The sequence below is a fragment of the Tripterygium wilfordii genome, chromosome 12 (genome assembly GCF_013401445.1).
Source record: "Tripterygium wilfordii isolate XIE 37 chromosome 12, ASM1340144v1, whole genome shotgun sequence".
NCBI classification, from domain to species: Eukaryota; Viridiplantae; Streptophyta; class Magnoliopsida; order Celastrales; family Celastraceae; genus Tripterygium; species Tripterygium wilfordii.
The window spans coordinates 5209075-5221845 of record NC_052243.1 but is presented as its reverse complement, the minus strand read 5'-3'; the positions used below and the strand labels follow the sequence as shown (position 1 = coordinate 5221845).

The following is a 12771-nucleotide window of genomic DNA, read 5'->3' as shown; positions in this document are numbered from 1 at the left end:
AAACATTGTAAAAAAATATATATTGTGTCAATCCACTCCTGCCCTTAATAAAATCGTCCACAAATTGGATAAGTTGTCATAGGATAGGATAAACATTCCCCCATATCACTTTGTGTATTGAGTCGTGGTTCATTAGTTTAATTAAAGAAATGGATGAAGAATTATTTACTTCCAGGGTATGTACACTAATACTGAATGTGTTCAATAACTTACATTTCAAGATTGTTCAATTGGGAATAACAATTGGAATTAGTTGACTGCAAAAATATTGATCTTATCAATAGCGTACATTAACATTTCAAGATTGTTCAACTGGGAATAACAATTGGAATTAATTGATTGCAAAAATGAATTTTTAATCATTCCAAGGGTCCTATAAGTTTGTCCACTTCAATGCATAAGCTGATGAGAAGCTGCCACCAAATTTGGAAGGTCCTAATATGGGCAGAACATTTTGTGTTGATTGATGATGTGCAAATCTGGCTTGGCTTGTAAACGCCTCATACTGATCCAAACTGGGCGAATTTTGGAATTTTTGATGAGAATTCCTCGACTGAAAGATGAACAAGCGTAAGATAAAGAGTCCCTCAAGGTGTTTTGCTTGGGAAAGACACTCCGATAGTTAAGTCAGAAAAGCAAGAACTCTAGGAATCATACCTTTTAAGGAAAAATCAGAAAGTTGTGAATGAATCAATTTACCTGACTGAAGTACCTTTATAGTGATGGACTAATTCTAATACATGATGGAGTCGAACTCTTGTCTTCTATATGATTTAGAAGACGTTTGTCCTTGTTCTTCAGATTGGAGTAGGAGTCTTATATTATTTTGGAGTTCGCAACTGTTATGAACCGAGATGGGCTACTTGGTTTCGAGATAGGCTTCTCGGAAATGAGGTAAGCCTTGGTTGGTATTTGTTACCTGCAAAGCTAAATTGAGGTGTGCCTTCCCTAGGTATACCTGTAAGAGGTGATATTTTCTTCATCTCTGTAATGCCATGTGTCTGTTCTAGCTTGGAGGATCAATATGATATCATCGTATGCCCTTCGAACATGCGTCGAGTCGAACCTATTTGGCCGGTTCAAAAGTCTACAATGATTATCAAAAACCATGCCTATTTTGGCTGGTTCAGAGTTTTAGGCATTAAATGCAAAGTGACTTTTCGGATACTGTCCTACACTATGGTGCTCGGAGAATACAAAGAGTCTCTTGATCTCAGTCGTTGGGCCGATATATGCCCTATTATAGATAGTGGAGGGCTCGTCATTTTCATTGCCGTCAAATCTGTGAGTTTGAGACCAAGCTATAACTTGTGCACCGAGTAATTCTCATTCTGAGCTAATTTTTCCTTTTTTCGATCTTTTTCTCTCCGAAGTACGTCTTTTTTAAAAAAAAATGTATTCTACTTCCAATTTTGATATTTATGATAACATTTTAGAAAATGCTCCCGCCTATGGCTCTAGTGAATCTTATAAGACGTCCTCGACAGACAAGAATGATGTCATTTCAAAACCATTGTCTACTGAGATCCCAACTTCTTCCTGAGCCACTAGTCAAGGACTTCTCACTATTTTGCTACTGCAAAGAGAGGGTGCTTCTACTTTCTACTTAGGCTCAAGTTGTTACTTCTCCAAAAATCACCTCACCTTACCTACTTGTAAATCCTATCTGTGAGTGTGTGATTGTTGTTATTGAGAGTTCTTCACTTAAATAGCTTAGTACTAGCTGTGAGAACCTTGGCTGAAAACCCTATTGAGAAAGTCCCTTTGTTAGGACAAATTGTAAACACTGAAGTTTGAGGGAGTTCTTAGATACCCTTGGTGTAGTTGAGTTTTGTGGGTCTCTTAAAACCACACCTTAGTAGAGTTGGGAAATCCTAGGTTGGTGAATTTAGGTAGTAGACGTAGGAGAAGGGTGTATGAACTACTATAAATTGTTGTGTTGATTTTGCTTGTTTCCTTGCTCTTATTTGCTACTTGTTTCAAATTGCAGGATTTTCAAAAACCCTAATCTGTTCTAGATTAGCAGGCTGAATTAATCTTTGAATTTTGATCTGAAATTTTGATATAGTGTTTATCAAGGTGTTGTGAGATTGCATACAAAATTTCGTTGTATTTAGACATCATTTGATAGGTCAAATTTGTATTGCAAAATCTGTGCGCAGTGTGTTGTTTGAAAAATCTGTTTTGTACAATTCTTGATTATTTAATATTTGATCATTACCATATTTTTTCACATCCTGCATTGGATTGAATATTGATTAGGATAATCATTAGAGTCAAAATTTGTGTGCTATTTGTTAACTGCTATTAATTTGTTTGAATTTAAAAAAAAAAGGATTTCAATTGGAATTTGGGGACATAATTCACCGTCCCTTTTTTGTGTTAAACTCGATCCTCTTTCACCATTGTAAGTGTATTTTGTATTTTGTGAGTTGCTTTTACATACCTATTGTATCTTTTTTTTTTTCATTAATGGATTACTTGCTTTAAAAAACATCATAATAAACAAAAATGATAAATATACCAAGAGTTGATTATTTCAATTGAATTGTATCCAAATGAATTCGTAAACTTTATATGTCTTATCCGCTTGATACACAAAAAATCTATTAAAATAACTGGGATTCCAACGATGGCTTACATCCCTATGATAATTCAAAGAAAAAGGGGTCTAAGACTAACAGCATAGGAGGCTAGCTATGTAAAACGTGCATAGAAAATAGAAATAGTTTAGGATTGAAGTCCAGTTTTGACATTTTCTGGATATGCACCATCATATCTCAATATTGGTCAAAAAACACAAAAGAAGAAATTCCTTTCAGACTGACTTTATTTATTACTTTTGTACAGTCTGTCTCTCCTTCCCCTTTTTAGGTTGCGGTTGCTTGAAGCCTTCAAATATAATTCAAACCTTCTCTCTTTGCATTGCACAGCTAAGCATTATAATCTCCTGGAGACACCTGGGTCTTAATCAAATTTTCTGGAACCCATAAAGGGTCATAATGCCATACATCCCAACAAACAATCTTACGACCGGCGAATTCGTTTTGGTTTGACTCACAAATCGACCAACCCATTCACATCAAAGAAAATCCCAGAAAGTCATGGTTTTAGGGGCGTAGAGATGTATAATTTCCACAAGTTGAGTAGTCCAGGAATCGAGAAACAAATGTACCCACAAGATCTGCAACAGCACCATACCAAGTTACTCCCCAAGCGTATAATCTTGGTGCGTCATGGAGAGTCCGAAGGGAACCTAGACACATCGGCATATGCAACTACCCCAGATAACAAGATCCCATTAACGCCGGTGGGTCTTGCTCAGGCGCGTCAGGCCGGGACCCACCTGCATTCACTCATTTCCGGTAATGGGTCTTGTCCTAACTGGCGCGTCTACTTTTACGTTTCCCCTTACGAGCGTACGCGCTCCACGCTTCGTGAGATTGGGCGTGCATTTCCGAGGAATCGGGTGATCGGAGTGAGAGAGGAGTGCAGGGTGAGGGAGCAGGATTTCGGGAATTTTCAGGTTGCGGAGCGAATGAAGGTGATCAAGGAGATCAGGAAGAGGTTTGGGAGGTTTTTTTATCGGTTCCCGGAAGGCGAGTCTGCCGCCGACGTCTTTGATCGCGTTTCCAGTATGTTTCTTAACCTTGCTTTCGTTTTTTCATGTCTTTTTGGTCGAACTTAATTTTTTTAGCATAAACTTGAGAGGCTCACTGAAAAGGTTCTTGAATTTCAGCTTCATGTTTTGTGACAGCCAGCTGGTTTGGACCCATTCTTCTATTTATGTAGGGAAAGAAAGAAAAACAGAGATGGGGAAGGAATCATTTGATGCCTTCTTGGCTAATATGATATTTTAATATATATCTTTTGAGAGGAGAGCATGAATTAACCAGAGTTCCAAAGTTTTTAAATAACGACTTATTCTAAGACAATATTGCTCCATGGCATTCTAGAGGTTATATGCTCATTTCTTGGAGGTAGCCTTCCCCTGATGTCGGGTTAAGGACGTGCACATTTTGTCCTTCTTCTATCCTGCTTCCACTGCAGGGGATTTATGCACTACCATTGATTACCTTTTTTTGTTCTAACCTTTGAGAAGAATTCTCTAATTTCGTATCAACTCACAATCACGCGCGCACACACACACACATCCTCATAAAAGGAATAAGGATACACATAAACTTATGCTGATGTGCATATATCTGTGTGGGCCTGTGTGTATCCTGCTGGTTATTTACACAAAAATGTGTTTAAACATAGCAATACCAAAAAGAAAAAGATTTAGTGTCAGTCAATGTATTATTACGTATTGCCTTGGTCTTGTATGCCCTGGTCTAAGACTTCTGGCACTCAATAATTGTTGATGCTTCCCCTGGCTTGATTTCCCAATCAATATCACTTTGTGTGAGTTAGATCGTATGCCATGATTACTTCTTCTTGCTTGTCAAAATTATGAGAAGCCTATGCATATCACTAAGTGTTTCTTGAGATTATGAGGCAAAGGACTCCTAATCAAAAAATTCATCAACCATTACTTGGCTTCTTGATTTAAATAGTGATTTTTACAATGCCCAGTTAGGGCTAGCAACCTTTCTTTATAATGTAATTGTATGATGGTAGCATGTGATTGGTGATTATGCTTTATAGCTCTTGAAAATGACCAAGGTGAGTTACTCTAGATACACTTACCTCAACTTGTTTTTGGTTCTTTCGTTCGTTTGACATCAATTATGTCAGTCAAAGGCATTACATGTTGGTAAGAACTGATTAATTGAGAAGGTTCATGTGACTCGCAGCCTCATTAAGTGTCATGAGTTAAATAACACTTTCGGACATGGATATTTGCAGTGAACTTCCACAACTACCTATCCTAGTTTGACTATATATGTTCATCAAATATATATTGTTAAGGGCATAACTACCTATCCTAGTTTAAGTAGAGTGCTTTTGAAAACAAATATTCTTGATCGATGCAATATTTAGTAACCTCAAAACATGTTCCCCCGAGGCGCAAGGATAATCGATTATGACTGAGAACTTGGCCTACTCAATTTGATGGTTTTAGCCTAATACATATTCCTGTTTTCTGCATATCTGTCACGAAGTTTAAAGGGAGTGCACTTGTACTCCCTTGAGTCAGATACAGGTTGTTTGTTTTTGGTTCTGTGGATTTTTAATTGTCGATGGTGTTATCTGTTAACTACTCATCCCATTAATAAGTAATGGATATCTTGCGATAGGTTAGATAATGGAAGTGTAAGGTTTTTGATTTGCAACTCTCATTGTCATTAAAATATTGAAGAAGCAAACGCTGTTGAAATTGCAGGTTTTCTTGAATCTCTCTGGAGGGACATAGACTTGAACAGGCTTAAAAATAACCCGTTCCAAGACCTAAACCTCGTAATTGTATCTCATGGGCTCGCTACACGTGTGTTTCTCATGAAGTGGTTCAAATGGACGGTTGAACAATTTGAGCGCTTAAACAATCTTGGGAATTGCGAGATTCAGGTAATGCAGTTGGGGGAAGGTGGAGAATACAGCTTAGCAATCCATCACTCAGAAGAAGAGATGCTAGAATGGGGACTTTCACCTGAGATGATAGCTGACCAAAAATGGCGAGTTCATGCCAATAGGGGTGAGTGGAACGATAACTGTCCATGGTACTTTGATGAATTTTTCGATTGTTTAGCAGATTCAGACGATGATATTAAAAGAGATGAAGATACTAATGGTGATTCTTTGATTCCATGTACACAGACTGACCAGTAATTGGGTTGAAATTCTTTTAGATTCTTTTGGTACTTTGATTGTACTGTTAGATTGGTAGTCATGATTATGATAAACCAGAGTGGATTGCTTCAATTGATTTTGTTTTTTAACCATTCCCTGTGGAGTGAAGAAAAATCTATACCTGTGTTATTTGATTACATGAACCATTCTGATATATTGAAACAAAATCAAACCTAAACCTTGTGCTTCAGTGCTTCCAGTAGAAATGGCCTGCCACTGCATTTGCAGAAGCATCCTGTATATTTTTTGTTATTCTCTAAAATGCATAAAACCCAAAACACAAACAATTGATTTCTGCAATCGTACATCTCCTCTTCGAAGTAGCACATCAAAGGCGACATCTTTTAACTCTTGGTCTGTTTTTGCGATCAGCGTTTCTTCTTGGGTCTGTGTGCTTTCCAAAAGTGCCAAAAATGATGAGTACTAGTCAAAGTTATAGGGTAGATCTTGAGCATAAGTTTTGAGTTTCTGAGCCAGATTTGAACTGGGTTATGATTCACTTTCGAATCAAAGGGATTGGCTTTATTATTCACTTTGAAATGTAAGCCACTTTAATCCGGTGATATCTGCAATTGAAGTCTTGGGTTCGGTATCCATACTTAAAATGGCGAATCCATCTGAGCATGCGTTCTGTAGTCATGGTGCTTTGAGGATGGTGAGGGTGTTAAAGACTGTTAGTTGGCTTGAGGTTGGTTGGATATATTGTGCGATCCCCATTGTACACGAAGAGAAGTGCAAGTAGTCAAGCTCCATATCCTTGTGCTTGTGATTGCTCTGAAGACTCTGTTCTCCTTACCATTAGGTGAGTCTCGTTCTGTCACTCCGTTCAGCTTTGACCAAAATTTCCATAAATGGAACCACTGTGAAGGTTGTTTCAAGGTCTGTTTTCTGGATACAGGGTTTCTATGTGCTCTTCGCCACTTCTCATGAAAATTATTCAACTATCAGCACTTTTTGAACACGGAACCGAACATTTCTCGTGGCGGGGGAAAATCTAGAACGATGATGGTTTAATATGCTCTTTCTTACATCACAACTGTAATGTTTGGCGTTCAATAACCATACTGGAAATGAAAGAAACGACATGTACAATTAGTCAAGCCATTACATTACGGTAAAAAGAAGGTGATCCAGGAGCTCATTCTAGTTAATAGTACAGAGTATCTTAAGAATTTTCAACTCACACTAATTTAATATTTAAACTAAAAGTTTCTCTACACTTCCGTATGCATGACACTCAGATACAAAGAAAGAAACATGCATGATTAATCAATTGAAGAGGATAATACTAGCTAGAGAATCAAAGGGCAAGACTTGCACTAACAATTGTTATCTATTTAGTCATACAAGGCCTGCGTATTTCAAGCTAAGAAGATTGAACCAATAACCAGCATATCAAATTTCGGACATACAACTTATGTCCAAACTTAGTTTAATCCAAGTCAAACAAATTCAATCATCCGGACCGAACATAATTTTACCCCTAGCCTTGGACTTCTCTACTCCTGAAAAGGCCTTTTCTTGGGCCTAAGTAGACGGATCAAGAAGAACAAAGTTGTGTCGGCCCGATATATCTACGGAAGCCGGTAAACTCAAAGTGGATAATATTTTTTTATGAGAGTAATTTTGGCACCTAGGCTTGGGTTTCTCTACTCATGAAGAGGCCTTTTCTTGGGCTTAAGCATTATTAAGTGAGACGGATCAGGAAGAACAAAGTTTTGTGAGCCGATGTATCTACCGGAACCAATAAACTTAAAAAGTGGACAATATTTTTTATGTGAGTAGTGCTGAGATTTTCAACATATTTCTCTTTTATTTTATATGAAATATGAAGGTGAAATTCTTATATGCCTTAAAAATCATTTGTAAAGGAAAGGGAAAAGAAGGTTTGTTTTATGATTACTAATAAAGTAATTTATTATGGGAAATATCACTAAGCTTACAATTTCAATTTGCTGATACAAATTAAAATCTACATATGCTGAAATGTAGAGCCATAGACATTGAAATTTCAACATTAATAGTTAATAGGAAATCAAATTGTCATCTAAATTGGACCCAACCTTAAGAATTGATTTCAAATGTTTTGGCTCATCATCACTTGAACCCAAATTCAGATCAGCAGATTTAGATTTCTTCCTTTTGATCATCTTCCTCTTTGTGTCAATCTCCTCCACCCTCTCATTTATGCTAACAGTTTTCTTTGGAGCCTTTGTTTGTGCACTCTCCTCTTCTGCTCCCTTTCCATTACCAACAGACTCTAAATCCTTCACATTGTTCTTCTGCTGCTCTGGCTCCACCTCGGCCTCTGACACCGGACCTTCACATGGTGTTTCTTGAACCACAGGGTGCACCCTTGGGTCATAACCAGCAGGATCATTATGGGAGTTAGGGTTAGCATTGCCCAAAGTGTCTGTCTTGAGGGCTTGTCTTGTTAATATTCTCATGAGGAATATGTAGACTTTGTTGCAAATACCAAGAGATTGGAACTTACATTCTCTTTGATCCATTGTTTCTGTAAAAATGTTTCTTTCTTCATGAATTGAATGATGAATGTAAGGACATGAATACTTTTCTTGCAAGGTTTAGCTAAGTTGACCTAACAAGGAATTAGGGATACTTTTCTTGAAGAGATTTCTTAAGCAACAAATATGCTTTGTTCTGAAGATTATAAGAAAAATAAAACACAATATTTCCTTTAAAATGGTACATGAGGTTTATGAATGAATGATTGGCATGAAAAACAATTATGTTTCCTTTAAATGCGTTTAAGTGGAAGATCCAATCTTTGATTTGCTGTGATAATGGGTTGAGCAGTGTCGGTCTTTGACGTTGACCTAAGCGTACACAAGAGAGGGGTGAAATAGGAACTCATTTAACTAATTTAACAAAATTAAGAGGCCAATGGACTATAACAATTGCAAATGAAATAACAGGTTGCCGTCCAGACACAACCCTAAAAGCTTATCCAAGACGAAATTAACTCAATTACAACCAAAAAGAAGGTTTCCATCAACATTTCAGGTAAAACTTTGGAAATTCTTTGGATAAGAAATGCTTTCCTATGGTTGTTATTGGATCTGTGAAAGAAACTGAACTGAATATCTTCTAGTGCAACTCTGAAAGCTTTCAGCCACTTCGAATCCGTGATGAGAATTAGAGCTTCAACACTTAGCTGATAAGATGATGGACCATCCACACTTCCACAGACCTCAGCATCAATATCACGTCATCGATCAAATAGGCAACCTGTGCCGCCAAACTTAAAAGTGCAGAAAAGTTGAATGAAGGATAAGAAAACAATCTGGAGGAATGAAAACAAAATACTTGCACATTGCAAATAGAAATTCACTGCATCCTCTTAAAGTTCTAATTTTTCATTCGAAATGCAGTTTAAAGAAAGTGATACCAACAGTAGTAGTGAATAATGCATGTGACTGGCTATCGTATCAACATTTATAGCATTTTCGTATGTTAAACGCTCATGTCCTCTCTTTTGACGTTACACGTGTCATTAGGCAAAGTTCTATGACTCTCGACTAACTTGGAATTAAAATTTTGATATCAAGCACAAAGCCTCAACTGCAAACTGAAGAGCATTGTTCAAAAAGAAGAGTTGTCCAGATTTTTGGCATGGTGCAAATATGATCAAGGAGCATTTAGGCTTGCTTGTTCAATTTTCTCAAAAGAAGGTTTTGACTATAATATCATCAATATATGGTTTAATATGATTATTAATTGAGAATTAAAAAAGAAAATCGACAAACTAAATGAGCTTTCGCACGACAGCAAGAATAAAACAAATATTCCAAGTAACTTACCACACAGATTGTTATAGTAGTGTGAGTGATATAGCAGCAGAACGAAGCTTCACACCATCATCGGTCCATTTCGACTGTGGCGCAGATGCTCCAGCAACAATTGCCTATAGTGTAAAAAGAGAAAATATTTTACTTGATGATATAGTAGTGTATCAGAATAATAGCAAGAGGGATATAATTAATCATATACAAAAGTAATAGATAGTTGGATCAGGTCTCCAGGGTTTTCAAGTTTGAAAGGTATGCTAAGCACTGGCTCGTCCAAGTTTCCAAACGTAAGAACTGTTTACAAAAGTAATAGATAGTTAGATCAGGTCTCCAGGGTTTTCAAGTTTGAAAGGAATGCTAAGCACTGGCTCGTCCAAGTTTCCAAACGTAAGAACTGTTTACAAAAGTAATAGATAGTTAGATCAGGTCTCCAGGGTTTTCAAGTATGAAAGGAATGCTAAGCACTGGCTCGTCCAAGTTTCCAAACGTAAGAACTGTTTACAGATAATTTTAAGCAAACGATAACCAAATACTAAAGGAATTTGCAACTAACCTTCCCGCTGTTAACAGCAGCTACCAGTGCTACATGTTGCTCATACCTCCCGAACTCGTAGAAATAATATGTCCTGCAATAGATCAAGAATTTGAACAAAGACATTAAAAGCAAATATTGTGCATTTCAGCAATCAAATAATGCTTGCACAGGACGCGGGTTTGATATGAGTCCCATTTGCTTTAAAATTAGGACATTAATGAGATTTTACTTTTTTCCCTGGAGATAAATGCAGGGATGAGGAATGTTCTCAACATCAGATAGTGAGGCCTAATTGTTGCATTTTTATTAATTTAATGACACACACAAACTGTTATGTAGCATCCTGATATCAAGCAAAAGCTGTGGTGCAACAAGTGACGCAAACTTAACCTGAAGCCTTCATCCTCCTTTATTTTTATTGTTCGTGCAGAGTACAAAGTTGCCCCACCTGCCATTGTAGCACAACCAGAAGTGAATACAATTACCATAGATGGAAGAAGATAAGAAAGCAGTAGGCAAGTATTTTCAAGGTGGACAAGCCAAGGGGTAGAAATTAGAAACAGATGAGACATGTATAAAAGCTACGGGCAAAAAGATGATTTACTCATAGGATCATTGGGCTTACAAATCAAAATCAAGATGGATTTAGAATTTGAAACTAAATACCTGGAATAAAAATTTTTGCTGCATCCTTCAGGGAACCTAAATCAGTAATGTCTTGGGCCTGTCTCAGTCAGAAGAAATTGTGTAAGTTTCGTGCAAAGTTCAAACCATGGAATGGCAAGCAGTCTTGAGTAAAATCACAGAAAATTGTTGGAGAGAATAGGAGAGATGTTACTGTCCTTAATCTAGATTTACTATGTGGACTATACTGACTTCAATGTAAGATATCAATGAAAAATTTTGTGAACCTGAACCAATTCCATAATGAGGAAATCAAAAGGGAAGAAAAATCTACACTAGGCAATAATAGGTGAGAATTTTTAAGATATTCTTATCTCAATGATGACCACTTGGTTATTACAAGCAAACATCTCCCCATTCATAGTAGTTCATAATTGTAAGATACGACTAGTAACAATTATGGGGCAGCTTAAAATAAATAATAAAAAAACTGAGACTGAACACTTATATATGTTCTTGATATATGGATACGGAGTTCGTTATTCAACACAAGAAAAATTATCATTCTTTATAATTGTTGCCACACAACCTCTAAGAAGGTAATCTTCAGTTGATTGGTTGGGCGAATGAGAACACTCAATACTTCAGATCTGTATCAACCAGCAGCATAAAGAAAGATCCAACGTAAGTAAGGAATTCAATTAAAGCCATATAATAGCCAACTTTTGCAGAAACAAGTTACTTAGCTTTCCTGCAGAAATAAAGAAATCAAAAGCCAATTTGGATAATCAAGGTTGCACAGGGCTTTCAGAAATATTATCCTACCAAAATTCAAATGACGAACTACGTTAAGGAGAAGAGGCTAAAGATGAAATCAAATACCCATCAGAAGATGCAAAATGGGCTGCAAAGGTCTTGGGCTTTGCCTTATCTCCATATAGAGACAATCCAGCATTGAAATCCTAGAAAAGAAATAATGAGCAAGTAAATAATTAGTCTATTACTACTAAGAAACTATTGCCATCTATCATTGCTTTCTCGAAATGCATGGCCATTGGAAACCTATCTCAAAACCAATATATCAGAAATGACCACTGTGTTGGGGATAGACTATAGAGATATACTGCACTTGTGCTGTACACACATGGAGGCATAAAGAATACAGGATCAGAAGGATGTAAGCCCTAAGATTCAAACCAAAGGCATATAATCAAAAATCACAGTCTCTTTTGATTGCAATAATTATAAGTTAAATTGTTCTGAATCAGAGGCCAAAGATGAAAAAGAGGACACAGATTCCTTGGCTATTGACTCTTCTTCAGTCACAATTCTTTCAAATTGTTGAAGCACATAGACCCACAAACATATAACCCCAAGTATTACTGAAAATTTGATTGTAAAACAATTAACACAAGACTCAGATAACGAATAAGATATATTGCAAACCAATTGCATGAATAACAAAGAGAACACAGTTATCTCACAAGCATTTCCAAAAGAGACAGAACTCAATGTATTGTTATAACATATAAAATTAACTGTGGAATTTTATACCTCAGGTTCCATGATGTCCTCAAATTGAGGAGGGACCCGGATGGAAAACCCATCTCCATAGAATTGAAACCATGATTTGGTATTGCCAATACCTAAAAGGGCCGGTTTTGCGGGTGGCGGAGGCTCAGCTAAGGATTGGGCAACTGGGTTTTGAGGGGCCAAGGAAATAGCGCCAAGCACAGCAGTTTTGAGGATAAAGTCTCTCTTGGTGATGGTGGAAGTGCTATAGATTGGGATAGTGAGAGAAATGGGTTTTGGAATGCTGGGGTTTTGGGGAGGTTTTGGAGGGTGGGGAGTGAGGCAAAGGAAAATGGTCATGAGGGAGTGAGAATGCTTTTCATGGCTGCCCAAAAATTGGTGGGAGATAATGTGGGGTATGAAGTAGAGTTCTTGATAGTTGATATTCAAATACATCTAATGAGATCAAGGGCGTTTCTGGGATTTCAGAGCTTGGCT

At 37.1% G+C, this 12771-nt stretch overlaps 3 protein-coding genes across 4 annotated transcripts; 1 reads left to right on the top strand and 2 right to left on the bottom strand.

Moving 5' to 3' along the window:
• Positions 1-2874: 2874 nt before the first annotated feature.
• On the top strand, positions 2875-5971 carry LOC120010152 (phosphoglycerate mutase-like protein AT74). Of its 2 annotated transcripts, XM_038860861.1 has the most exons (3): positions 2875-3006; positions 3070-3635; positions 5330-5971. In XM_038860861.1, exons 2-3 carry the CDS (start codon positions 3125-3127, stop codon positions 5770-5772), a joined length of 954 nt encoding a protein of 317 aa, XP_038716789.1. In that variant the 5' UTR covers positions 2875-3006; positions 3070-3124; the 3' UTR covers positions 5773-5971. The 2 variants fall into 2 exon arrangements, with proteins under 2 accessions (XP_038716789.1, XP_038716788.1); XM_038860860.1 differs by having other exon boundaries at positions 2908-3635.
• A 1743-nt stretch (positions 5972-7714) lies between these two features.
• On the bottom strand, positions 7715-8303 carry LOC120010045. Its single transcript, XM_038860728.1, has one exon. It carries the CDS (start codon positions 8301-8303, stop codon positions 7818-7820), a length of 486 nt encoding a protein of 161 aa, XP_038716656.1. The 3' UTR covers positions 7715-7817.
• A 400-nt stretch (positions 8304-8703) lies between these two features.
• Positions 8704-12678, bottom strand: LOC120011365. Its single transcript, XM_038862465.1, has 8 exons — positions 12316-12678; positions 11644-11723; positions 11351-11411; positions 10804-10861; positions 10528-10585; positions 10156-10228; positions 9615-9718; positions 8704-9055 (listed from the first exon to the last, which is right to left on the bottom strand). Exons 1-7 carry the CDS (start codon positions 12631-12633, stop codon positions 9626-9628), a joined length of 741 nt encoding a protein of 246 aa, XP_038718393.1. The 5' UTR covers positions 12634-12678; the 3' UTR covers positions 8704-9055; positions 9615-9625.
• Positions 12679-12771: the final 93 nt, after the last annotated feature.

Excerpts from the sequence above, each read along its gene's own strand:
- LOC120010045 (XM_038860728.1), bottom strand. The coding sequence starts at position 8,303 with ATGGATCAAAGAGAATGTAAGTTCCAATCTCTTGGTATTTGCAACAAA.
- LOC120010152 (XM_038860861.1), top strand. The coding sequence starts at position 3,125 with ATGTATAATTTCCACAAGTTGAGTAGTCCAGGAATCGAGAAACAAATG. Across the intron at positions 3,636-5,329 it reads CGTCTTTGATCGCGTTTCCA|GTTTTCTTGAATCTCTCTGG; the intron begins GTATGTTTCTTA and ends TTGAAATTGCAG.
- LOC120011365 (XM_038862465.1), bottom strand. The coding sequence starts at position 12,633 with ATGACCATTTTCCTTTGCCTCACTCCCCACCCTCCAAAACCTCCCCAA. Across the intron at positions 10,586-10,803 it reads AGCAAAAATTTTTATTCCAG|GTGGGGCAACTTTGTACTCT; the intron begins GTATTTAGTTTC and ends CTACAATGGCAG. Across the intron at positions 9,719-10,155 it reads CTGCTGTTAACAGCGGGAAG|GCAATTGTTGCTGGAGCATC; the intron begins GTTAGTTGCAAA and ends TTTACACTATAG.